Source organism: Bos mutus, chromosome 17 (assembly GCF_027580195.1).
Source record: "Bos mutus isolate GX-2022 chromosome 17, NWIPB_WYAK_1.1, whole genome shotgun sequence".
NCBI classification, from domain to species: Eukaryota; Metazoa; Chordata; class Mammalia; order Artiodactyla; family Bovidae; genus Bos; species Bos mutus.
In genome coordinates, this window is record NC_091633.1 from 3,068,241 (window position 1) to 3,094,208 (window position 25,968).

Consider the following 25,968-nt stretch of genomic DNA (forward strand, 5'->3'; position numbering starts at 1 on the left):
CCTGTGGAGAGTGGTGAGGGCCTTGCCTGGGCCCCAGGCCAAACGGTGACTCTGCTGGGTGCCGCGTCAGCCCTCCGCAGCCTCCCTCCCCAGGCCTTGCCCCACCAGCTCCTGTGCCCCCTTGCCCCATCCAGGCCAGCCCCCCACTGCCTGCTGCCGGCGCCAAGCAGCATAGAGCCTTGCTCCTCCCCTGTGCCACCTGTGGGCGCTGCCTGCTCCCCTGTGGTGGCCTCGCCCACCCAGTCACAGACAGACACAGGGGCAGGGCCACGGGAAGCTCCAAATCCAAGGCTTCTTTATTACTGGTCAGAAGGTGTTCACTCCCAAACAGTTCTGAGAAGAGGAACGTTGAACAGCTCTGCCACAGTCTGTGTGGGGCTGCCTGCCCACCCTCCAGTGGGTACCCTAAGGCCTTTCATACGTTGGTGTTTTCACTTTTGTATTTTTATAAAAACAGAACCAGTCCTGGAGTAGAAAGTAAAACCCTGTGATGACTTTTCAGGACCAAACCAAAGTGTGACGGGTTGGAATAGGAGTTCTGAGGGGCTGGGACAGTGGCCACAGTGGTCCAGTCCCATTCCCCCCAGTGGTTGGCAGAAGCCACTGGAAGGGGGTGTGAGGAGAGGGCAGGGCATAGCTGACAGGAAGGCCAAACTCAGACAGGAGCACCCTGTCTTCATCATTTTTTCACTTCTACATACCATAGAAATTTAAGCAAAATAGCTATTTTGTATATATTTATATCTCATACATATAAATCAGGCAAATAGAGAGCTCACGGGCGCTGAGATGGGGTACCCCGGAGGTGGGACGCTGGGTTCTCGGGCACCCAGGCCACCAGCCCAGGCTGGGCCGAGGCTCGGCTCTTATTGCTGACGTGGCGTGGTTCTGTGGCCAAAGCGCCTGCGGCCCGCCGGGCCCCTCGGGGCGGGAAGTAGCCCAGGTGGCCGGGCTCCACGGGGCGGTTGTCCTCAGACCCACGCGGCGGCCCCGCAGGGCCCCTTCCCAACCATGGGTGGGGCTGCAGCTCCAGAGACTTGTGCTCTCCTGGCTCCTTCCTCTGGGGGTCCTGGGCTTCCGGGGGGCCGGCAGCTCAGACACAGACGGCCTTGCTATTGGGGCTGCACAGCGCTCCCGACCCAAAAGGGTCTAGCTGGCTTCCTGATGTCTTAAAGAGAAGGGGCTCTTGCCAGGACACTTGTGTGGCAAGAAAGCACAGTTAGGAAGTGGTCCACTAAGTGCTGTACTAAAAATATTTACTGAACATCTTGGCTGAAAAGAAATGGGAGATAACTTTTTCTAAAAAACTCGGAAGTGGCTCCCTGGGAGGGGCCGGTTCCTCCCTGGGGGGCTGGTGACTGAGGCAGCCCAGGGCCTGGACCAGCCTGCCTGAGTTGTGGGAACTGGAGCTGGGGGCCCCAGGGGGCCCGAGTCCATGGTGAAGGCGGGTGGGAGACCCGGGGCACCTGGGGGCTTGAGAGAACCCGGGTCAGCACTTCCTCCTTCCAAGGTGAGAGCCCCAAAAAAGTGTTATTAAACCAGAAGGGAACGGTGGGGTGGGAGGGCCACACAGCGCTAAACTGAGTGCGCGAAACAGGAGGTGGAGCGGCGTGCGGGCGCCTGTGTCCGCAGGACGGGCGGAGCTCAGAAGATGTTGGGGCACATGTGCCAGTCCTGCCTCTCCTTGGCCTCCCAGTAGCCCCCCTTGTACACGCAGGCCATCTCCCCGGTGAGCGGATCCAGCTTCTTCTCGAACCACAGTGGCACATACACTTCGGCCTCCTTCTCTGTGGGGCGGCACAGCGGGGCGGCGATGGGCGGCCTGCTTCCGACGCTGTCCCCGGAAAGCCACTCCCTGCCCCCTCCCCGCGGCCAGCAGCCCCCAGCCCTTCCCAGCTCCTGGGCGACCCCGCGGCTCTCCCGCCGGCCCCTCTCCCAGCGGCTCACCTTCATCCACCCCGCAGCCCCGGGAGCAGGCCTCCAGCCGCCGGCGCCGGTTGGCGCGCTGCTTCTCCTCCAGCCGCTGCTTCTCCGTGTTGGCCTCGTCCCAGTGGCCCTTCTCCATGAGCCGCTGGTCCGGCCGCAGCCGGCTGTCTGTGGGCGCCACGCCCTCCTCGTTCTCATTGAGGGTCAGGGCCAGTTCGGAGAAGTAGTACATGTTCTCCGCGTTGTCCCTGCGGGGTCCCGTGGGTGAGCAGTCGGGACACACTCGGCCCCTCTGCTTCCCCTCCTGCGTGTCCACCCGCTGAACCCCCAAACCCAGCCTGGCGCCCGCCTCACCCTTCCCTCCCTGCGTCTTGCAGGCTCCACCAACCTGCATCTGTTTTGCCACCTTATACTTCTCTGGAAACTTGCCCATTCTCTCCGATTTTTCATGTTATCTGCCTCAAGTGTTATAATGTCAGTTCCTTTAATGTGTGTGAAGGCACGTCCTGTGCTGCTTTTTTGAAGCCTTAAAAGCAGCGCGTACTGCTGCTTTTTTGGGCCTCAGGCGCTTTGGATTAGTCCTGATGCTTGGTACGTTGGTCCTTACACGGCCTGCTTGTATTAATGCAGCCTTCCCACCTGACCAAAAGGTAGAATCCTGACAAAATCTACGTGTAGCCATGAGGAAAACTCACCAATCCACTACCCTTCTCAGGCAGCCTCTGGCGGGTCTCCTGGGTTTATCAGTCCTTTGCTTTCCTTTTGCTGCTGCGGCTGCTAAGTCACTTCAGTCGTGTCCGACTCTGTGAGACCCCATAGATGGCAGCCCACCAGGCTCCCCCGTCCCTGGGATTTTCCAGGCAAGAGTACTGGAGTGGGGTGCCATCGCCTTGGTACAGTTTTATTGCATCTTTGTGTAGGCTTAAGTGTGTGTGTATGTCTCTCTGTATTTTAGGTACTTGTTTTTAAGTATAAAGAGATGTCATAGAACCTTCTGGGAGTTGCTTTTTTAGACTTAATGTTAAATTACCAACATGTACCTATACTGTATGTTGCTGTTCATTTGTTTCATCTGCTGTATATACTGCACTGTGTGAATATACTAGTTATTCACCCCATACATTTGGGTTGTTTTGGTGGTTTCCAAGTTTCTGCTTTGGAGTAATCTTACTCATGTTTCTTGTTATACACTTAGAGGAATTCTCTTGAGTACCTAAAAGTGGGACTTCTGGGCTGCAGAGTTTGTGATATCCTTCTTTAGGAGGTAAGGTCACGCTGCTTTCCAGTGTGGTCCTACCAGCTCACATTGCCACCAGTAATGTGTAAAAGATACTGTGGATCCATATCTTCAAGACTTGATATTACCAGACTTTTCATTTTTTCAAATCAAATGATGGTAAAACTGCATATCTCATGTGATTTTGATTTGCATTTCCCTGACTACTGATGATGTTGATAATTTTCATATGATGACTGGTCATGTTGCTTTTTCTGTGAAATTCGTGTTGATGACCCTTGCATTTTCCTTGCATTTTTTTTTTGCTTTATTTATTAGTTAGAAGTTTAAAAACTTTTTCTTTATTCATTTATATTTGGCTGTGCTGGGTCTTTGTTGCTGTGTGGGCTTTTCTCTAGCTGTGGTAAGCAGGGGCCACTCTCCGGGCGCAGTGCACGGGCTTCTGATTGCGGCGGTTTCTCTCGCTGTGGAGCGCAGTCTCCAGGGCACGTGGGCTTCAGTAGCTGCAGTTCCTGGGCACTGGGGTACGGGCTCAGTAGTTGTCGTGCAGGGACTTAGTTGCCTCATGGCATGTGGGATCTTCCCGGACCAGGGATTGAACCTGTGTCTCCTGCATTGGCAGGAGGATTCTTTACCACTGACTCACCAGGGAAGCCCTAGGCAGAAGATCTCTCTGTATTCTTTTTAAATTATTGTTTTTAATTGTAGTAGAATACATACGTATCCTTAATACTAATTGTTAGGTGTAAATATTGTGATTACTTTCTCCAAATTTATTTATTGTCTTTTCACTTTCTTTAAATCATCTTTCAATGAGCAAAATTTCTTTTAATGAACAAAAGTTTAATTGAATACATCATTGTTTTTGTCTTACTTAATATGTAGTTCCTTAAGTTTTAGAAGATACTCATCTATATTTTCTACTTAGAGTTTAACTTATTGTTTAACAGTAAGTCAGATGGATGGAGGAGCCTGGAAGGCTGCAGTCCATGGGGTCGCACAGAGTTGGACACGACTGAAGCGACTTAGCTGCAGCAGCAGCAGACTTAATACTTATTCGAAGTCCTTTATTTGGAGTTGATTTTTGTTATAATGTGAGGGAGTCATTTAACCTTCTGTATGGATAACCATTTTCCCTAGATCCTTTTAGTGCATGGTGCCATCTTCCATGGATAGGATAATGCCACCTTTGTCCGGTAGCAAAAATATATACACGTCCAGGCTTCTGTTTCCAGGCTCACTATTCTGTTAAACTGCAGCTTCAGAATAAGTCCTGGGGTCTAGTAGGGCAAGTCGTCTTTTTTCTGTTCTTCTTTAGAAATATCCTGGCCTTTATTCTTTAATATAAACTTGAAAATCATAATACCAAGTTCCATGAATAGTTCAGTATCAGGATTTTGCTGGATTTGCTGACTCTGTGTGTGCTGAGTCACTCACGTTGTGTCTGACTTTGTGACGGCATGGACTGTAGCCTGCTAGGCTTCTCTGTCCGTGGGATCCTCCGGTCGAGGATAGTGAAGTGGCCATGCCCTCCTCCAGGGGATCCTCCCAACTCAGGGATTAAAACCCATGTCTCTTATGTCTCCTGCATTGACAAGTGGGTTCCTTACCACTGAGCCACCGGGAAAATCACTATTGGGATTTTGTTTGATTTACTGACTCTTTAGATCATGATACTTTTATATTCAGTCTTTCTACCCATGACCATGGTATCTTTGTCCATTCATTAAGCTCTTCCTTGATATCGCAGCAGAGTTTTAGGCTTTTCTCTGTAGAGGTCTTGCATATATTGCAAGATTTACTGCAAGGTCCTTGATATTCTCTGATGTGATAATTGGTGTCTTCTCTTAAACTGTACCTTCTGGTGATTTCAGTGTGTAGAAAGGCAACTGACTTCTGCATATTAATCTTACGTTGAGGCACATAAGATGCTTTTTCTGTATCTGTTTACATCTGTTAATGTAACAAAGTGATTGATGGATTTTCTAGTATAAAATCACCCTTGTGTACCCAGGATAAACTCAAAATATGATTGAAGAACGTTTTTGTTTTGTTTAATACTGTTGGATTTTCTGGTGTGTCATTTTAGGATTGTGCTTATTATCCATGAGTGGAAAAGGGTTTATTATTCTGTGTTCCTACTACTCTTTTATCCTCATTTGGTACCAGTTATCTTATATTTGCCTCACAGTATAATAAAGTATTTTTTCTTTTTTATATGGTCTGAAAGATAAAATTGGGATATTTATTTCTTAAAAACTTGGTAGAATTCACCTATAAAATGACTTGGGCTTTGTGTTTTCCCTCTAGGAATTTTTTAACCACTGCTTCAGTATCTTTAATTATAGGACTATTCATGCTTTTTTATTTCTAGACTCAGTTCTACAAGAAAAATTGTATTTAGAAAAGATATATTTTTCTAAAAATTTGTCTTTCCAGTCTGAATTTTAGTGATCTCTTTATACTTTAAATATCAAAATAGACACAATGAAAACATTAATAATACGTATTTCTATATTCTCTTGATCAGTCTTGCCAGTAGTTTTCTATTTTTTTCCCTCAAAGATCTACTTCTTACTTTTTAAACTTTATTTTATTTCTACTTTTTAACTATATTTTCTTTTTAAACTTTATTTCTACTTTTTAACTATATTTTCTTTTTTCTTTCAGTTTGTATGTTGAGCTTTCCCTAATTTCTTAGAATGACACTATTTATAAGCTTATATACCTATTTAAGGCAAAAATTTCCTTTGAAGCATTGCCTTTGGTACATCCAGCCAGTTTTGGTTTTTTTCTCAGAAGAATTTAAAACTTCCCATTCAAATTTTTTACTTTCCCCATGAGTTACTTAGCACTTAAATTTTTTCCCGACTACGTGGGGACTCTCTGACATACCGCGTGTAACTTTGGTTGTCTCCCGTGGCCTGTGGTCTGCGTGCCGCCTCTTGTGCAGTGTTGAGGCTCTCCTTGGGCTTAGTGCACAGCTGAGTTCTGCATAAACCCCGTGTGTGTTCGAGAAGAAGCGTGTTGTCTGTTGTAGCCATAACCATATGTATATCCTGTGGCTTTTTGCTCTCCATTTTGCTGAGTTGTTTCCCCGTTTTAACTCTCAACGAGAGGGAGGAGCGTATTGAAGTCTGTCTTCCGTTGGGCGGCGGATTTCCCCGTTTTTCCCTTCACTGTCAGCATGTGCTTTGTGTGTTTTTGAGGCCCTTGCACGACACACGTGATGCTTGTATCGTGCATACTGTTCATATCTTCTCAAAGAACTCAGCCTTTATCATGTAGCAACGCTTCCATTCCTGGTAATACTTTTGCCTGTTTTTACTTGAAATAATAGCATAGCTGTTATAGTTTTTTTGGTTAGTGTTTTCATGATCTATTTATCTTTTACTTTCAATCTTTGCCCATCTTTATACTTTGGATATTTCTTAGAAGGTGCATGCATCTGGATTTTTAAAAATTCAGTCAATATTTTGCTTTTATTTGCCTTTCTTAAAAATATTTTAAGTGGTTTAAAAATCTATCGGCCTCCGCCTTCACATCCCTTGTCCTTTGTCTCTCCAAACCCCACTGTGTTAACATCATCTACACTCTAATTCTGGATTCTTGTGGGAATGTTTGCTCTTTTTTTCTTTGGTCTTAGTCATTTTAAAAAAACCCTTCACACCATCTTTTATTCATGTACTGTAGCACCTTCTGGACTCTTCCCTCCCCTTTTAAAGTTATGTCCAGTACTGTTTTCTTTGTGGGTTTTGTGTGCCAGACCTTTTGGTGCTGTTCACCTGAGAATGTTTTTATTTTAATCACAGCCTCATATTTTGAATGATAGCTCGACTGGACAGAAACTTGTACCTTCTAATTTAATTCCCTTCATTACTTTGAAAATATTACTCCAACATTGGCTGTTTAAAAAATCTGATGTCAATTTGATTTTTCATTCTCTGCTGAAATCTTCTCTGTTGGGAAGCTATTAGAATTTCCTCCTTGGTATTCTTGGTTTTCAGTATAGTATGATCTAGGCAGCTTTTCTTTATTTTTTGTTTCTGGAATGCTGATGGGCCCTTTAATCCCAAGGTCTTTCATGTCTTCACTTTTATACAGGGAAATTTATCTCCATTATTTCTTTTAACTATTTCTCTCTCCTTTCTATTTTTCTTTCTTTTCCTTTCCTTCTAGGATTCCAAGTAAGCATTAATTTCATGGTTAATCTAGAAATTACAGTATCCACCGTAACATAGTCAGAAGTTAGTGTGCCTCTTGAACCTCCTCTTGGGTAGCAGAAAGGCCTTTGAAAATTTTCCTTCCAGTTAATCCTTTTCTGGGCTTCCCTGGTGGCTTAGAGGGTAAAGAATTTGCCTGCAATGCGGGAGACCTGGGTTTGATCCCTGGGTTGGGAAGATCCCCTGGAGAAGGGAACCAGCTATCCGCTCCAGTATTCTGACCTGGAGAATTTCATGGACAGAGGAGTGCAGTTGTATTTAATGTTTAGATTTTGAACTTCATGAGAGGTTCTTATTCCTTCACTGTTCACGTAGGTTTTGTTCCTCATTTCACACGTCTTGGTTTTTCCATCTGGGAGCTCTGTCCTTTAGCGCAGGTCTGCTGGTGGCAAAAGGAGTTGTTCGAAAATGCCTGTTGCAACTTCAGTCTGTAAAGATGTTCTTGCCAGGTGTGCAACTAAGTCTAAGCCGGCAGCAAGTCTTTCTGCACATGGAAGATGTCATTTGACTTTTCAAGCTTCTGTGACGTTGCCCATGAGGAGATGTCTGTCTGTCTACTGGTGCTTGGAAAGTAAAGTCTTTCAGAAATCTAGCTACTTACTATCTTCTCTGAGCTAGTTTTAACATCTCCTTGTATAGACTTAGATGTGGAAAATTCTCTGCTGCTTTCTCTGCTGGTCTCTTTCTTCTGGACTCTGACCTGCCTGCTGGACCCTGCTCTCCAACCCCACATGCACTGCACATCCCCACTGCATCCAGCAGGCTCCAGGGGTGCCCGTGCGCTGCTCCCGGGACTCTCTCTGGGTCCCCAGGTGGTCAGCCTTCTCACTCTAGCTTCTTGTCTTTTTCAGGGTTTGTCTCTTTATCTGAAGATTTCGGTTATTTCTTCTGACCTGTAGCCAGTCAGTGGGTTCACTCTATTAATCCTTTCTGTGGAGTTCTCAATTTCAGTTACTTGATCTTTCTTTTGTAGAACTTGCTTCCTTTTCTTTGGAGTCAGCTGCACTACTGTTTATAGCTTCCTGTTTGCTGCGCTTCCTGTCCTTGCGTTTGTGTCCCTGCCATGGCCTGTGGGGCCTGCCCGAGTCTCTGTGAAGGACTGGCTGCTGCCCATCACACTGTGTCACGCGTGACTCCAGCTGCACATCTGCCCCTCATGGGGGGACAGAGCGCTCTCTGTGCTCCCCATGCTTCCCACCTGGCTGAGCGGTCGCCTCCGCCCGCGGCCCTCTCGCCCCCGTGCCTCCCACTGGCCCCGCGGCCCGCTCGCCCCCATGCCGCCCCCCGCCTGCGCCTGGCCCCGCGGCCCCGCTCACGGCAGCGGGTGCTTCTTCCACAGCAGCTTGGCCGGCAGCGTCTGGTAGACCGTTTTCTGCTTCCCATCTGAGCTGGGGCTGCTGGGGCTGCTTTGCACAATCTTGGCGCACTCCATCTGCTCGTCCCAGGAGCCGGACAGCACGTAGTGGGCCTTGCCCTGGCTGTCACTCACCACTCCAGTCACCTGTGGGCATTGGCAGGGCCGGTGTGGGCACGTGCCCCACCCCGGGGTCGCCCAAGACTTGGAGAGGCGGCCGTGCTTACCTTCCGGGCCACCTCTTTGGAGAAATAGCTGTAGGGCAGGAACTTCAGCTGGCACCGGTCCTTTGTCTTATGGTTCACGATCTCAACGTCCCCTGTCTGGACAGGCAGGGGGTGCTCAGTGGCTGCTACCTGCCCGGCCCAGTGGCCCTCCCCTGGGGCACCCCCTGACCTGGTCAATCCAGAGCTTGCCCACGATGATGTTATGCACTGTCGAGGTGCTTTTCCTCCATACGTAGTGATTCCCACTGGCCTGGAATTCTAAGTGGATAGCACCTGGAAGCCAGATACAGGGTCAGAGGTCACAGCCTGCCAAGCTGGGTCCCAGCCAACCTGCCCCACCCACCCATAATCCTGGGGTCCTGAGGACCAGAAGAAGCATTTGTAGAGACTGGGGACAGGGCGCAGGCCAGGGGGGATCCAGGAGGCCTCTGGGAGGACTCCCATTACCCTCGGAGGCCCCAAGCTGGCTTCGGGGTCGGCAGGCCCTCGCCCTTGCCCAGCACGTCTTTCTGCCCCTGCTCACCTAGCGGCATGATGGAGAGGTATTTCCCCCGGAACTTGCTGGCGATGGTGATCTCCTGCCAGAGGCTCCAGCCATGCTTGGAAAACACGTAGTGCGCGGCGGACGGTGGGTGGTGGCTCACCTGAGACCAGGCCCACGGGTCACGAGTGTCTGTGGACACGGCCCAGGCCCCTCCCCTATCAGCTGGGGGACAGATGCACGGGGGGCCCTGGACCCCCCAGAAAGGAGAGCCACACAGCAAGGGCGCGGCAGTGGGAGCAGCTTGGGTGGGGGGAGGCAGGGCGGGCGCCCCACCACCGCGGGCCTGAGCCAGCGGCCTGGGGGTCTCCACACCTGACTTGGGCTGTGGGGCGGGGTGAATGAAGTGAGCGTGATGGGCTCTAGGGAGGCCTTCGGACCCACTCCAGTCACGCCGTGCGTGTCTGCACCGAGGTGGCCCAGACCAGGAGGCCCCCAGCCAGCCCGGCTCCTGCCCCAGCCCGACGGCGGTGCCGCCTGCTCGGCCCGCTGGGCACCTCCACCCTGTCCTCTCCCACACCGAGCACCCCGACTGTGTCTGAGCACACCACAACCACCGCATCAGCGTTCCCGCACCTGGTCCTCCTCGTCTCTGTGGCTGCTGGCCGCAGGGTTGGGGTGAAGCCCCTCCCGTCTTGCGGCCACCTGGCGCGGCGGCTGTGGGCCCAGCCCTCCCCCAGAGGCTCCTGACACGCCCCACAGTGGCCCCCCCACTGCCTTCCACAGCCCAGACCTGCCAGCCGCTCCTGGGTGACGAGTGAGCCGCCAGGGTCCCCACTGGAGCCCACCCCCACACTCAGGACGTGACCCTGCGCCCTGGAGCTCTGCTCGGCCTCCTCCTCGGGCAGATGACCCCGTCCGTCCAGCGCTCACACCAAATGCCTGGCCCTTCTCACGTTCCTCCTCTAATCCTTAGCAAATCCTGGCTGTTCTTCAAAACAGCATCCAGAGTCTGCCCTGCACGCTGCACTCTCCCCATGGCGGCGGCGGCGGGGGGCTCCCCATAAAACGGCCCCCTCTACCTCCAGTGACTCCTCCACACAGAGAAGAGCCAGAGGCCTCCTGCCGCCCGCCCCCTTCTCTCTGACCTCAGCGGCTGTCTCTCCCCCACTCTGTCAGCCAAGCTGCTCCCAGACCACCCCCCTTCCTAAAAGAGCCAGAACCGTCCATTCACACAGTATCTATCCCCGCCCCGGCCCATGAGACCCCCCAGCGCGAGCACCTCCTGGTCCATCGTGGGCAGGGCTCAGCTCTGTTCTGCTCAGGAACCCTGGGCATCGCCGCCGCCTTCCCCAGCCCCGCTCCTTACAGCCACCCCTCCTGAAGGTGCCTCTGCTTGACCTCCGACCTCCCCTGGTCCGGCTTCCCACAGCCCCATGCGGCAGGCCGAGCATGCCTTTGAAACCAGCCACTGGACTGCAGACTGTCAGCGTCCTGACTCATCCCTGGGCCCGCGGCAGCGGCCGACAGAGCAGACGCTCAGCGGCAGCCTGACCGGTCTGCCCTGGCTGCCTTGCCCCCCCAGCACGCAGTGCCGCATGGCTGGAACTGCCCTTCTGCAGACGAGGGTGCCAGGGTGGGGCCTGGGGCTCATCACCCCCAGCCTCCACCGTCGCTGACCACAGCGCACGGGGCGCAGGCCTTCAGCTCAGCGGAGACCCCAGCAGCTCTAGCCCCGCGGGTCCCTGCAGACGCCCCTGCCCACCGCTCCTGGCCGCAAGGGGCCTCCTCCCCCGCAGCGCTCCTCCCACGCGGCCCCCCCGCCTCTCTGGGGAGCCTGCCCCCCACGGGAGACCCAGCCACCTGACCAGGCCTTGGCCTGATGGCCCCCGGGGTCAGTCCGTGTCCCGTCTGTCTGACCCTGACCCCCGGCCTGGCTGGAGCGGGCATGGGCCTCACCTGCTCGCAGAGGGAGCGCAGGCCCATGTCATCGAGACGGTCCAGCTCGAAGGTCTCGCCCAGCATGGGGTTGAAGGGCTTGGCGATGCGGTGCACGGTGGTGGAGTAGGAAGACACGGAGAAGGCGGCCACCAGGCACATCTGCTCCACTGCGCTGCCGCAGCGCGCTGCCGCGTCCAGCAGGCGGTGGTACTCCAGGTCCTCCGTCAGCCGCTGGAGCATGGACAGGGGCTCGTTGAAGTTCACCTGCAGGCGGGCGGGGGGTTGGTCCGGGGTCTGCACGGACCTGGGGCCGTCACCACAGCCTTGCTCTGCTCCCGTCCAGGGACGTCACCGCTCAGACCACCGTCACTGGGAGGCTCCTCTGCCACCCTGCCTGCCCTCGCCTGCCTCCGTTTTCTCCAGGTCCTCACCATGGTCCGACCTGCGGCCTTGGCAGAACGGTGAGGTTTACCTTCAGTCTCCCCTCCTAGGATGCAGGCGCCCCGGCAGTGACTCCTAGGAGTCAGGGAGCGAGCGAGCGAGCAAGTGGACGACGTGGGTCCACCTTGCACTCTGAGCTGTCACGCAGCTTTCTGCCCTGGGTCACAGAGCGAAACCAAGTCCAACCTGGAGCCCCGGCTCCCCTCTGTGGGGAGGCCGCTGTGGTCAGCTGCCTGCAGTGACCTCGCTGGGGTGGGGGCCTGGGGCAGCCCAGCTCAGAGAGGGCAGGCCCACTCGGCCCACACCCAACCCAGCCCCACCATTTCCTCTCCTGCCGGGGCAGGTGGCGGTCCGTGAGCCCCACGTCTGATCAGCAGAGCCCCTCCCTGGCTCCTTCCCTGAGTCCGAGACCTCCAACCTGGGGGAACGTCAGCAGCGCCGAAGGACACGATTCAATAATGCGATATGTGCTCAAGTGTGCCGCTAAGAAAACAACATCAGGGCTGCGTGCACTTCCCACGGGCCACTATGTCCCCTCCAGGAACCAGCACAGACCCCCGGGGCCCCTGCCTGGCTCCTACCGGCATGGGGATTTTGGAGAGCTCCCGGCCGATGCAGTTCTTCATGATGCTCCAGAGATTAAGGCTGTAGTTGGGCTTGTCAGGGATGCGGACACGCCTCTTGACTTTGGGGGGCCCCTGGGGCACAGGCGAGGCGCCATCCAGCACCTGCCAGGGACGCGGAGTTCACCCGTCAGAGGCGGCGCCGGCTGGCACGTTGCTGGGGGAGGGGCAGGCTCTGCCAGGGCTGAGATGAAGGCCCCCAGGGTGCAGGGCCCCCCGAAGGGCCTGAGGTCAAAGTGCCGGCCTCCCCGCTTACCCCACCCAGGGTCCCCTCACTCACGTTGTCTGCGGTCCATTCCACGGAGCCTGCAGTCCCTGCCTCAGCTTTTCTGTGGGAAACAAAGGAGAGGCAAGTTGTTTCCAAATCCCAAGGCCTCCTGGGGGCCTGGCCCCCTTCTATCCAGCTCCCTGGGCAGCCAGAATTTTCAAGACTTTGTTTCAAACATTATTGGGAAACAGAAGATGACTCTGAGTTGGAAATATCCTGCTGAGCTGACCAGAAATTCCCTAAGCGGGTAAGAGGACTCCAAACCAGGCCTCTCCCTGGAAGAAGCCAGGACAGGGAGGTGGTGAGACGTGCTGGTCCACGAAGGCAGAGGAGGAGCAGCCACAGGTTCTCACGGGCCCCTCCTGCCTGGCTGGGTTTCGAGGGGCAGTAGCACAGGCGTGGGTCTGGGGCTGCCGGGAAGCCAGACACGCCTGGGGACGGGCAGGGGGCTGCAGTTCTGTCGGTGTCCCCAGGACGTGGAGAGGCAGCTCCTTCCCAGATCGAGTTCAGGGCCCCCATGCCAACCAACGCAGCCCCCCTGGGTGTCAGGACCTGAGGCGCCCTGGCGAGAGTGAGCAGCCCTGGTGAGGGCCATGCCCTAAGCCCGTGAAGCCCGCGCTCCCGCCCCGCGCGCTCCCCTGCCCACAGCCCCACCTCCCTTTGCTCCTCCAGCACGTCCTGCCAGCTCCCGCACGCCTGGCTGTGTCCTGAGGCCCCGAGACTGGCAGCGTGGCTGTCAGCTGTCCCCGTCACTACTAACGGGTATTTAGACAGATCATTTCTGAAAGAGCTGGCTTTTACGAGAAATGAAACAAAAGCTTCGAGGTGGAGAATGAGAGGCTTCCCGTCTGGACCACGACTGAGAAGAAAACCCGAGTGCAAAGAGCGGAGGCGCGTGAGGGGCAGGCCGGCCCGGGAGTGGGCGCTGGGCGCTCACCCGTCCTCGCTGGGCTCAGTGGTCACGGTGATGAAGGACGCGGCATCTTCCATGGCGTCGAAGTACTCTGTGTCCTCATCGTCCTCACTGTCCTCGGCTTTGCTGGTGAAGAGGCTTCCTAGAGACACACCGCGCTGCCTCAGCCGGCAGCCTCCTGCCCCCACCCCCTGGCAGTGCAGAGCCTGTCACCCGCCAGCCACCCTGCTCCCTTCCCCGGAATGGGCTTCCCTCTCAGCCTCCTGCCCAGGGAGCCTCCCTCCTTCCGGAAGCTTCTCCCATCTCCCAAAATGCTGGCCAGTGGCCCGGCTTCCCTTTCCCGGGGCGCCTGTGACCTCCGAGCCCCAGGTTAGGTGGGCGGCCACCTGGCACCCAGGAGGTCTGGCCACAGGGCTCGTCTTTGGAGCCTGTGCCCGTCATGGGGGTGCAGGGGCACGGGTGGGCAACAGGTGTGGGCAGGAGGGTTGTGCATCTGGGGGGCCGCAGAAGCCGAGCCAGCTGGCAGAGGGGACGCCGAGGGAGCAGGGCGGGTGGACAGGCGCCCGCTCACCCTCGCTGAAGCTCTTGCTGGGGTTGGCGGCCCGGCCCGGGGCGCTGCGGAAGGCGCGCTCGAGGCTGTTGTGCTGCTTGGCCAGTTGCTCGATGGTCTCCTCTAGGTGGACGCGCTGCTCCTGCTCATACTGCAGGGCTCGCTGCCATTTCCGGCTGTGCGTCTCCGCTAGTTCCAGGAAGTCCCTGCAAGCCTGGGGCGGGGGGTGGGGGGTGGCCTGTGAGCAGAGGGAGGCCACAGGAGTCCATCCCCAAAGGGCTCAGAAATACCCACGCTGCCCCTTGTGCCTGTCGTGGTGTCAAGAGACCCCGGCTTTCTCAGAGCCAGCCTGGCGTCTGCCCTGGTTGGCAGCCCGCACTTGAGACGCCCTTCGAGAGCAGCAAGCTGGTGCGGCCAGCAGCAGCCAGCGCTCTGGGTGTTTCTCAGGGCGGGGCCCCAGCTCTCAGCTGCCACAGCTTCTCTGTGTGCGGGGCCTGAGGTTTGTCACAACCCCGTCCCCGCTGGAACCAGCGCACTCCTGGCAGCCCGGGCCAGACCCTGACTTAGGTGCAGAAGGAAGGAAAGCCACCTGCTTTCTGCTGCACTGCCTGGCCCGGAGCTAAAGGGTCTTGTCTGGCAAAGGAGAAGTGAAGTTGCTCAGTTGTGCTCAACCGTCTGCGACCCCACGTACTGTAGCCTGCCCTCCATCCATTGGATTTTCCAGGCAAGAGTAATGGAGTGGGTTGCCATTTCCTTCTCCAGGGGATCTTCCCCACCCAGGGATGGAACCTGGGCCTCCCATACATGGGCAGAGGCTTTACTGTCTGAGCCACCGCGGAAGCCCCCAGTTCCAGCAAAGGAACTGGGACTCAGAATTTTGTACCGAGTTAGCACACAGTCAGTTACCACAAGTTCCCTTCAGACTTGTGGCCGCTTTGACACCCAGATTCTGCTCAGCCTGCTGGGTCCACAGGTGGTTCCGGCCCCCACCGAGGAAGCGGGGGATGGCCATTCTGCCCCCATTGCCACAGTGCAGAGGGGGCCGGGCCTCTGTTGTCCCTGGGGGGCAGAGAGTTCCAAGCCGGACACTCTGGACTTGCCCTTTCTCAGAAAGGACACTGGCTCCCAGCCCAAGCTGCACTGGTGGTCTCAGGCCGCCACCCTCCCCAGCCACTGCGCTCCATGAACATGGCACGTGGCCCCTCCCCGAGGACTAGAGAGCTGAGTCCTGCAGGGAGAAAGGCACAGGGGCCACGCAGCACAACCTGAAGGGCTGCTGGGAGGAGCCAGGGGCAACGCAGAGCTCAGGGCCAGGGAGCACTTGACGGACACCCTGTTCATGAAGGTCAGCACCCTGCCCGGGCTCAGCCGGCTCTCCCGCCCCACAGGGAGCCGTGCCCCCAGCGGGGGCGGCCTGGCCGGTGGAACGGGCCCTGGCCTGGGGCTCCAGAGGGCCGGCTGCTCAGCTGGTCCTGCACGTCGCCCCTTAACAAGCTCTTCCCAGGCACCTTCCCTCCGTCACCCCATCTCCTCTCACCGCCCCCCAGCCCCCACAGCACACAGTGGGCAGGGCTCTCCTCAAGGAAACCAGAAAAGGGTGAGAGATCAGAGTGGGAATGCCCAGTTCCTGCATGGGCCACTCGGCTTCTCTGAGTGCACGTCCTGTCCGTGAACCCCAACAGGAATGCCCTGCAGACCCCGCACTCGTGAGCCCCTGTCCCTGCTCACCCAGCAGAGTCCTCAAGGTGGGAGGAGAAGGACTGTCCCTATCTGACAAAAGAGGAAACAGGCTCAGTCCCCAGAAGCTCCCCTGCAAGGCTCTGGGGAGCGGGTTTGTGCAGGGGCCCCTGCCCTCCCTGGCAGGTCTGATCCCTGCCCAGCCACACCTAAGCCACTGTAACTCACTTCTCCAGCGGGGCAGGGATTTGTGACAGGTGTCCCGACACGGGCTGGGGGAGGGAGAGACTCGTGGGGAAGGGAAGAAAGCTGCTTATGTGCTCAGCAGGCTCTGGAGGTGAGAGGCTGCAGCCCGGCCCTTGCAGGCCTAGGGCTCAGTGGGCTCCGTAAGGCTCACCCCCTGGACTGGAGCTGCAGCCACGGACTACCGCACAACCTGGGGGCCCCAAGGTGGGTCTGAGGAGGCCTGCTCTAGGCCCATCTGTCCTGCTCCCGAGTTTGTGACCTGGAGCCAAGCCTCCCACCCTGGGTCCCACAGTGGCCCCAGCTTCACCCTTGCCCCGCCCCTCCTCACAGTAAACCTCAGGGTAGGGGCCCTGACAGCAGCCGCTGACCGCCCCTGCAGGGGCCAGACTGGAAGGCACCTCTCTCCTGGGTCTGCCCCCTGGCAGGTTAAGAGGCAGCAGAGGGATGGGAGGGCCGAGCACCCCCTCAGAAACGTCCCCCACACAGGAGCCCCAGGACCCCAGGTCCTTGACCCAGAGCTCAGCCCACCCTGGTGAGCTGCCAGCCTTCAGTGACCCGAGCGCACGTCACCCCTCCCCTGCTGACCCCAGTGACCCGAGCACGCGTCACCCCTCCTCTGCTGACCCCAGTGACCTGAGCACAGCCCCAGCGCCCCGTCAGGTAGTCTGGACTCCGGCCACCTGTTTGCCACCCAAGGAGGGAGCCCTAACTGTAGGGTACTGGTCCACTCCGCTGCTGGTCTGGGCAGCTCTCGGGCCACTGAGCTGGGTGTGTGGTGTGTTAGAAACTCACCCCAGAGGCCTAGAGTTGGTGGGAGGGGTGTGCCCTTGTCTTCTTGGGCCCACCGCTTCAGGGAAGACCCTTGCTGGGGGCTCCTAAGCCCCCAAAACTGAGGCCCAGGGAGGAGGGGCTGCCTAGGTGAAGAAGGGGCGAGCAGGACAGGATGCCAGGGCCCCTGGCTTGCCCGTCTTGGGTAGGGCATGAAGGGACCAGGGCTGAGCCATGCGTGGAGCCCTGTTACGGGAGACACACGTGATGGGTGCTCACGGTTTTCTGGTTCTTGGGGTCTGTGGGTGCCCTGCCCGGCGGCACTTGGCCTGCCCCACTGGCCTGGCTTGGCAGCTCCCCAAGGGCCTCTGCCGAAGCGCTGCTTCGTGGCACCTGCTGCCGTCACTCCCCCCAACCCTGCAGAGATCCTGCAGCCACCCCTCCAGTTTTAACAGAGGTGGATGCTTTGCTTTTATATAACTCACAGCATTTAAAACAATGCTTGTGAAAGAGCCACAAACAACAGTATATAATAGCCCTAAGGTCAACCTGCATAATTCATACAGACTCAGAGAACTCCACGTGGCCTCAGCGCCCTGCCAGCAAAAGCAAGGAGGGGAAGATAACAAGGACTACTGTCCAGCACAGGGAACTCGACTCGGTATCTTGTAATAACTTGGAAAGAATCGGAGAAGAATGAATAAATAACTGAACCATGTTGCCATATACCTCAAGTTAGCAATGTAAATCAGTGTAAAAAGGGGCTTCTCTGGTGATCCAGTGGCTAAAATTCCACTCCCCCAACGCAGGGGCCCCAAGTTTGATCTCTGGTCAAGGAAACAGCTCCTGCAGGCTGCAGCCAAGACCCAGCACAGCCAAATAAACACTTAGAGAACGACAAAGCCAAGGAGGGAAAGATGCTTGTGGTATGAAGATGAATTAGCCTCCCTTCCTCCTCCTCTTGATGTTCATGAGGCTCTAAATACTCTAGAAACGACCATTTTCTCGCCCAGCTTCTCTCAGACCTGGTCCCGGACCTCCTCCACACTCACCTCTGGGGCCCCGTCCCTCCCCACACTCCCCCTCCCACGTGGCCCCTGTGTCTTCCTCCCTTTCTCCAGCCCCACTACCCTCTGAGCCCCCCACAGGCTGGGGTAAGGGCTGTCAGGGGCATCCTCACAGCGCTGAGGAACCATTACAAGTATGGCGAGGACATGCGGCTCAGGGAGGCCAAGGGACCTGCTCAAGACAGCGGGTTGTGCTTTAGGACCAGGGTCCGAGTCTCCCTTGTCAAGATGGATACTTACGCCTGTCTGGGCGCCCCTTGGGCTGGTGTGGCCTCCAGGGCCTCCCTGCAGCGGAGCCGGGCTCCTCGGGATGCTGCCCTGCCTGGTCCCTGAAGCTGAGACTGTTGCTGACATGGCCAGGGCTGCCCGCCAAAATCCCGGCGCCCCCCCACCTCACCGTCTCTGAAGGACAGGTCGACACGGAGCCACAGGGGCACAGGGAGTCCAGGGCCGCCTCTGGATCGCATGTGGCCGGGGTGGGCCATTCCCACCGACGCCAGGGATCAGGGGTGGGGGTCTACAGGTGATGGGAGCCCGTGCCTTCGCCGCCCCGAGCTGCCTACCTGGTGTCCGTCCCCAGAGGCAGTGGTTTCCCCTGAGGCTGCCGCCCTTCCCCGGGCCCCATCCCGGCCGGTGCAGAGGGAGCAGGGGCTGGCCTGGCCCCGCCGCCCAGAATGCTGAGCTGCGCTCGCTAAGCTGGATTAGGCCTGGGGCCCGGCGATGGGCAGGCAGCCGGGGGTGGCTCCCGGCAGCCCCGGGAGGGCCTGGCTGACCCTGGCCATGAGCACGGTCATATCTCATCTCCCCCGAGGCCCCGCCCTGTACAGGAGCAGCGCCCCAGGCCGCTGCAGAGCCGCCCACACCGCCCTGGGCCTGCACCGGGGCCCCTCACGGCATCGCCTTGCCACCCACCTGGGGGCAGGCCTGTGAGGACAGCTGAGGGCTGCCCACCTGGGGAGCCCGTTGGGGCCCAAGGGAAGCAGCTGCCAGTCACCCCAGCAGGTGTACTGTGGGGCAGACGCCGAGGGTCTGGGCTGCGCCCCCAGCCCAGCCGCACCCAGAGGAAGAAGGACGCGCACTAAATCGCTTTTGTCCCCCCTAATCCTAATCCTCATCGCAACCACAGCCTCCCTGCTCCCCACACGCGGGCTGGCAAGCAGAGCGTCGGGCCTCCGCCTGGGTCTCTGCACCCCTCTCTACCTGGCCCAGGAGCCTCTCAAGGTCTAGGAGGGTCTGCAGAGCTGGGACCCCTGCTTGGGTCTAGCCTTCCCAGCAGCCACTCAGAAACCATCGGTCTCCTGCTTGGCCACAGCCACCCCGGCTGGGCCACGAGGGTGCCGGGGAGTCTGTGGGTGTCAACTGGGTGGCCCTCAGAACCACAGAGGAGGTGGGTTCAAGGGCCAACGCCCAGGACTGAGCAGGGCAGGCACCCTCGGCCACAGGGCCAGCTCGGAAATGGTCTCCAGCCCTCGACACCCAGCAGGTTCCGCTCACCCAGCTCACAGGGAGGATGGGGGAAGGGCCACGCCTCCCCTGCAGCAGCCAGGCCCTGCCCGGGGTGCATGGCCCCGTGGCTGGCTCTCAGCCTTTGGCTCCCAGGTTGGCAGGCGGCCAGCCACCTTGCCACATCGACCCTCCTGTGGGCCGCATCGTCTGGACCCGCCCCCACTGCTCTGTGGTACTAAAGGCGGCAAATAGGGGGAAATTCTCTTGAGTCAAAGGTTCTGTGAACCCCTCTGTGTGGCCAGCAGCTCATGCCAGGTCTGGGGAGCCACCTTTCCCTCCCACCCAGGAGCGGCAGGCTGGCCTCTGCGCTCGCCTCCCAACGGTGGGAAGGGACTGCCCAGGTCACAGGTGGCCACCTGGGGAGAAGCACAGCCATCCAGGCTCTGAGACTGAGAACAAGGGCCCCCGAGGAGCCACAGCAGTGCCGAGCTCTCCAGGAGGCCCCTGTGGCTCAGGACCAGCCATGTGGCCACATCGTGCGTCCACCAGCCTCGCCACCCCTCTGGGCTGAGCTGCTCCTGGGGCCAGGCCCCCTGCTCCTGTGGGCTTGGCTCAGCCTGGCTCCCTGGACGCGGAGGGCACTTGCTCACGACCCTGTGGGGGCGGCTTCTCACTTCCCTCCACATTTTAAAGTAGCTCCTTCCAGACTCAAAATAGTTCACCCTTGTGGGCAGGAGCCGGCCCCATCTGGATGCCAGTTCGCCGATGGATTTTAGGCCGTCCCGGAATCTATTTTTACTCCTCTCCCCAGGCCCCGAGTGAGCAAGCTGCTGGGAGCCCGCTTGCAGGCCCTGGAAGGACCTGGAGGGTGGCTCCACTTGGGTGGGTGCGAGGGGCCTCCCATGCTCTCCAGACGGGGCTCAGAGCAGCCCCAGAGGGTCTCCAGCGGGAAAGGGCCACTTCTGACCTGGTCTGTTCCTCCGACGCCCCACAGGCGAGGCCCCGGCCCAGTGCCCGGAGCTGCTGCCTCTGCGTCCACGTGCCTGTCCTGCTGTGGCGCTTTCCTGCTCGCCGTCCGCCTCCCCAGCCCCCAGCACATTTGCTCAGCCCGCCTTTGTCCTCACAGCTCCCCCAGCTGGAGCTGGCCCCCGCCTCAGGCCCAGCTGTGCTGGTCGCGTCCGGTGCCCCTGCCGTCAGGGTCCGCAGCCCCCCCGCTGGCCAGCTCTGCCGCGGGCAGCAGGGCGTGTCCCTTGTGGGCGGCTACCTTCCCTGGCACACGAGGGACCCAGTGCGCAGGTTCTGTCCTGCTGGGCCCTCGTCGGGGGTCTTGGTGGCCCCCACCCCTCAGCTTCCGGCACCTCAACTGTCTTTGGTCTTTTGTGGGGCGCACCCACCCCCCAGCTCTGCTCACCTGTCGGTGGCCCTCATTCTCTTCCTGCCCAGCTCAGAGGGGCCGCGTCAGGAAGGGGTCCTGGGCTGTCAGCCCACCAGGGGGCCCGGCACCTCCACACTGGGGCTGCCCTCGCTCTGGGCCTCGGGGTAGCACCTGAATGATCCAAATGACGGTGACAAGGAAGCTGTAAGGACACCAACCAGGTGTGGCCATTGCGGGGAGCAAACAAGACACCAGGAAGGAAGCGGGGCATCCTGGGCGCCTGTTGTCACTGCCACGCCCCAGAGGCTGGCCCCGAACCAGGGCATCTGCTTCACCACAAAGACAAGCTCGGGGGAAGAAGACGGGAGTGCATTCTTTCACCCCGTGGAAGCTAACACCCAAAGATGCACTGGTGACGTGTTAATTCTGCCTGTCTCCACCTCAGACCCCATGGCGGAGCCACTGCTGTAATACAGGGCGTGTCCTGGCTCTCCGGTGCGGCTTGCGGCCTCCACACCCAGGCCAGGGTTGGGGGTGCCCTGCACACACTTTGAGGCTCAGCCTAGGAACCCCGGTCGCTCACAGTGCGGTCAGGCTCCTCCTAAATGGCAGTGATGCAGTTACCTGGTCGGCGATGCCAGCACAGGCCCGCCGGGCTGCCTTTGATCAGTCTCACGGAATCGCTCACTAGGGAATTTTGCCAGACACGGAGCGGTTCGCTCGGTCGCTCCTGCGTTCTTTCACAAGCCTCTGCCCCGCCCCGATGTCTTTCTCTTTCATTCACTGACGCTCCCACATGCCAGACTCTGTGCCACGCCTGGAAGTTACAGGGCTCCCGCAGCATGAGGGAGACCGTGTCCAATCCCTGCAGGCGCCCAGCTCAGCGGGGAGGACAGGCACAATGCTAGGGCAGAAAAGCCCATGAAACAACAAGGTCCTACCTCGTCAGCACCCTGGATAAGCCACAGTGGACGAGAACAAAACAGGAACGTGAACACGTGCGTGACTGAGACACTGTGCTGCACAGGAGATACTAGTGCAACATCCTAAATCAGCTACACTTCAATTAAATAGATTTTTAAAGCCCCAGAGATGCGTGGACCTGCCAACAGGGCAGAGTGGGATAGGCGGGGATGTAGGGCTGGAGGTGGGGTGAGGGTGGGCAGAGGGGGGCTTCCTGACCCTCCTGCCCCCTAGGAGGCCACAGGCTGGAGTCGGGGGCTCTGGAGCCTCAAGACCTGGGCCCTTATCCTTAGCAGCTGTTTCGGTTTCCCCACATACGCTGCTGAGTGGGCCAGGTGTGCAGAACGCCTTGTCAGCAGTGTGACCACAGGAAGTTGCTTCTCTTTCTGTCTGGCTCCTTGTGGGCCATGGTCCATCCCAGCCCCTGGCACCAGGGCTGAGCCAGACAAGCGGACTGTGAGACAGGCCTGGGAGTAGCTGTTGGGCTTGTGGGTGGGCTCCGGGTGACCTTCCCGTGAGAAAAATGCGTTTACGATCTGACAGCATAAAGCCCTGTTCCTATTTCTCCACAGCTGGGCTGGGTCACGTCTCTGTAAGGCCAGGTGACCGGGTGGTTCTGCACCGCGCTCTGGGCCTGGCCTGGGGGCAGCACCCGCACTTTCTTACTGACGCGGCAGCTGAGGAAATGGGGCTAGGATGACTTTGTAGCAGGTTACTGAGACCTGGGCCACTTGGAACGTCTTTCCTGAGACGTGAGGCCCAGTGAGACCACAGCGTGGTGTCTCGGGCAGCCCATGGGGCCACTGTTAGGGCCACAGGTAAGACCTGCACTTGGCCTGAGGGGTACAGCGTCTGGTGGGGATCGGACGCGGAAATAGCAGGTTAAATCTTGGCGGGCTCAGTGGTGCTGCCTGGGGGATCTAACAGGAGGACCTCCTGGCCGTGGTGATGTCCAGGGGCCTCGGAAAGATGAGCAGGGATCTGCCCAGCATCGGTGTGGAGGGGGAGGGGTGTTCTAGAAGGCGCAGCACAGCAGAGGCAACACTGCAATATCCCTGATGCAGAACCCCCCAGCCTCCTGTAACTCGAACACGCATCACAGGGGCTGCCCTCGGTTGAGGCCGGGCGCCCTTGGGGAGCAGGGCCACGGAAGGCCTGCCTCAGTCGCCACAGTCCCTGGGGCCTTGGAAACTCCAGCGTGCCTCCCTCTCTGCCCTGCTGGGAGCTCAGGATCTAAAGGCTAAGAACGACGCTGCCTCCCCGCAGATCTGAAGGAGGTTCAGCAGCCTCGCCCTGCTTCTCTCCTGAAGGCTGGGCAACCCTGGACTCCCGAGGAAAAGTGAAGGTCCAGCAGCCGCCTCCCTGGGCCTCCCGTGGAGGTGACCACCTGACCAGCTGGCCCTCGCTTCCTGCTCCCCTGCCACGACCCAGGCTCAACTGGAGTCTGTGAGGTGGAGAACCCACAGCTGTTCACCATCCACAGGAGGTGGTGGAGAGGTCCCCAGATTCCCATGGAGGATACCCCCTGGTCAGGGCGGGGTGGGGGCCAGGAGTGGGTGGGAGGAGAGGTCCCCCAGGTTCCTGTGGAGGGCTCCCCACAATCAGGGCAGGGAGCTGGGAGGGGGTGGTAGAGAGGCAGGGGCTCCCAGCAGTGGGAGATCTGGCCTCCTCCTCCTCCCGTGAGACCTGGGGGATCTAGGGGACAGATGGGGCGGCTCCCGCCCATCCTGGGTCCCCACCATTGCAGGAAAGAACCCGGTGCGGCTGCTGCCCAAAGGTGAGAGGCGCATCAGGGTCTCGGCGTCTGAGACGGGGCTTGGGCCTGGGCAGAGGCCACCTTCCATGTGTTGACCTCAGAGTAGGAGGGGCCTCTGTGGCCCTTGGGGGTCTCACCCTGATGGTCACGAGGACTGACACTCCCCCCGCAGGCTGCACAGACCTGGGCTTGTGTCCAGCTTTGGTGGCCCCCAGCAGCTCTCCACGTGGGTGTTAATGGTGAGGCCATGGGGAGGGTAAGGGGTCCTGGGCGGGACGGGCCTTGGTTACAGCTCCTTGGTCCAACCCCTCCTCAGAACCGGGGTGGAGGCCGAGGCCTGGCCAGGGGTGGGGACGTTCCGCCTGCGTGGCCCTTCTGCACACGGTGGGGGTTTGGGCACTCGGTGTCTGTCAGCCATGCAGACCGCCCTCCCAGAGCCACGCCGACTCCTGCCGGGTGAGGAGCAGCTGAAGGGAAGGGTCCCCGGAAGGAATGGGGCGTCTGCTAGAGCCTGGTCTCCCAGCACCTCACTTCTCGGCCCCTCACAGGAGCCAGACGGGGCGGGGCCCTCCTCAGGGTCACGTTCGTGGCGGGCAGAGCGCAGGCTCCGCCACGCAGCCACGTCTTCTGGTACCAGAGCTGCCCACGGGCTTCCTGACCAACCCCAGGGCTTCAGCTTCCTTCCCGCCACACAACTCATCACGCGCTCAGGTGGCAAGCCGTCTTGATGGCTTTGTAAACACAGATGAGCCTCTGATGCCCGATAAATTCTTTTGCCTAGAGATGCCAACTGAGCAACTCATTATCTGGGAAAACCCAGAACTGCCCGTGGAGATGATGCGGCTCCAGGCTTGGCAGGCGGGGAGGCCAGGTCACGGGAGCTGTGGGGACCCACGAGCCCATTCTCACCCTTGAGCCTGTTACCAAGAGACATGCGCTGACCCAGGCCCCTGGAGTCCGGGGACGGGGTGCAGGGGCTGGGCATGCAGTGGGCTCCAGCCCCCGCCGTCCCACTGCCCTCGGCTGCCCTGCTGCTGAATGGATGGCCCAGCCTCCGCCCAGGCCCCTTGCTGCAGGGCCCGAGTCCCCAGCAGGGAACTACCTGCTGCCACTGTGGCCAGCCCGACACCTGCCCCAGCCTCGTCCTCTGGACCCGCCTCCACTCCCCACGCCTGGCCCTGGCTCCCAGTGCCGCCATCCCAGCCAGGGTGTGCCCTCCTGGGGGGCTCACCTGGAGGGGAGGCTGTGGCCGGCAGGCCTGTGTCCAGAGGGAGCACTCATCAGGCCAAGAGAGGGCAGGCCCTGCGGCCTGGCTCAGCCTTGTCCTCCGCCACCACTGAGACACCCTCTGGGTTCCTGGTCATGTTGCCGTGTGGCTCCTGGGACCCGTGCAGAGGGTGACCCCAGGAGCTGAACCCTCAGTCCACACACGTGGTCCCTCGTTCAGCCCCTTACTCTCAGGTGGGCAAGACTGCGGCAGCCTCAGCTGGGAAGCTCTGCTAGCTGAGGGATACCCCCCAATGCCAGGCCCCCTCCACGTGCACGAGCCCCCCTGGTCAGGGGTCCCGGACACGCCACGTCTGGGCTGGGCACCCGAGAACGGGGGGTGGGCAGCAGCTGTGTTGGGACAGTGTGGCAGCTGCATCCCTGTTATGGGCACAGAGCTCACTGCTCCGCTCAGCACGGCCTCCTGTGCCCAGGCCTGAAGTGCCCGGCCGGTCCCCACGCCCAGCTCCGGGCTCCACCTGACAGTGAGGGCCAGCAACCTGGCCTGGCCCCAGGGGCATGGATGGGGTGACATGGAGGAGGCGGAGAGCAGGGAGGGGCAGCCCGGACCACCCACCGGGCAGCGAGCGGCCCCTCCCGCGGGCCCGGGCACTCACATTGATCATTGCATTGGACGTGATGCGGAAGAGGGTGGCCCGCTCGTTGACTGCCTTCAGCTTCTCGCTGCTCTCAGCTGGGATCCGGAGGCCGTCCAGCTCGTTCAGGGAGCGCTGCAGCGCCACGCCGTGCTTGGCTACGAGCTCATTGCATGTGCTGAGGTCGTCCAGCTTCAGCGAGAGGCTCTTGATGGTGCTGTGGAGCTCGCTCTTGTCGGCTGGGGAGGGGGTCCCGTCCTCGTCGTCCCCAGAGTCATCTGTGGAGAGACGCGGCGTGGTTCTCAGGGACCAGCGCACACCGAGGCCCCCGGGGGGGGGGGGGGTGATGCCAGGACGGAGGGGCAGGTAGAGCTGCCCGGGAGAGCGAGCGGGTGAGGGCGGGGTGTCCCGCAGCCCCCTGGTGGGTGGGATGGAGAGAGGAACCAGCTTGAATGACAGGGCCCGGCTGAGCTCTGCGGGATACAGGCAGGGGTGGGCAGCTCCCATCCCAGACCCTCAGAGGCCCCGAGTCACAGGCTGGGCCCGGCGGACCCCGCTTCCCCCGACTCCCCGCACCTCACCTCCCTGTCCGCTCTCCGCCCGCCTCCCAGCAGCACCCAGCCG

At 58.9% G+C, this 25,968-nt stretch overlaps 1 protein-coding gene across 2 annotated transcripts in view; it reads right to left on the reverse strand.

Annotated features, from left to right (window-relative positions):
• Window positions 1-286: 286 nt before the first annotated feature.
• The window catches only part of OSBP2 (oxysterol binding protein 2), a 123,002-nt gene continuing 97,320 nt past the window's right edge, over window positions 287-25,968 (reverse strand). The window contains exons 3-14 of one of the 2 annotated variants that reach the window (XM_070385560.1): window positions 25,366-25,622; window positions 14,206-14,398; window positions 13,659-13,776; window positions 12,734-12,782; window positions 12,412-12,558; window positions 11,408-11,653; window positions 9,491-9,611; window positions 9,137-9,240; window positions 8,968-9,063; window positions 8,703-8,887; window positions 1,948-2,174; window positions 287-1,787 (exon numbers count right to left, since the gene is read on the reverse strand). In XM_070385560.1, the coding sequence (XP_070241661.1) occupies window positions 1,645-1,787; window positions 1,948-2,174; window positions 8,703-8,887; window positions 8,968-9,063; window positions 9,137-9,240; window positions 9,491-9,611; window positions 11,408-11,653; window positions 12,412-12,558; window positions 12,734-12,782; window positions 13,659-13,776; window positions 14,206-14,398; window positions 25,366-25,622 (1,886 nt within the window). In that variant the 3' untranslated portion in view covers window positions 287-1,644. Of the gene's footprint in view, window positions 1,788-1,947; window positions 2,175-8,702; window positions 8,888-8,967; window positions 9,064-9,136; window positions 9,241-9,490; window positions 9,612-11,407; window positions 11,654-12,411; window positions 12,559-12,733; window positions 12,783-13,658; window positions 13,777-14,205; window positions 14,399-20,799; window positions 21,001-25,365; window positions 25,623-25,968 lie in introns of those variants that run through there. The other variant, XM_070385561.1, reaches the window with a different exon arrangement.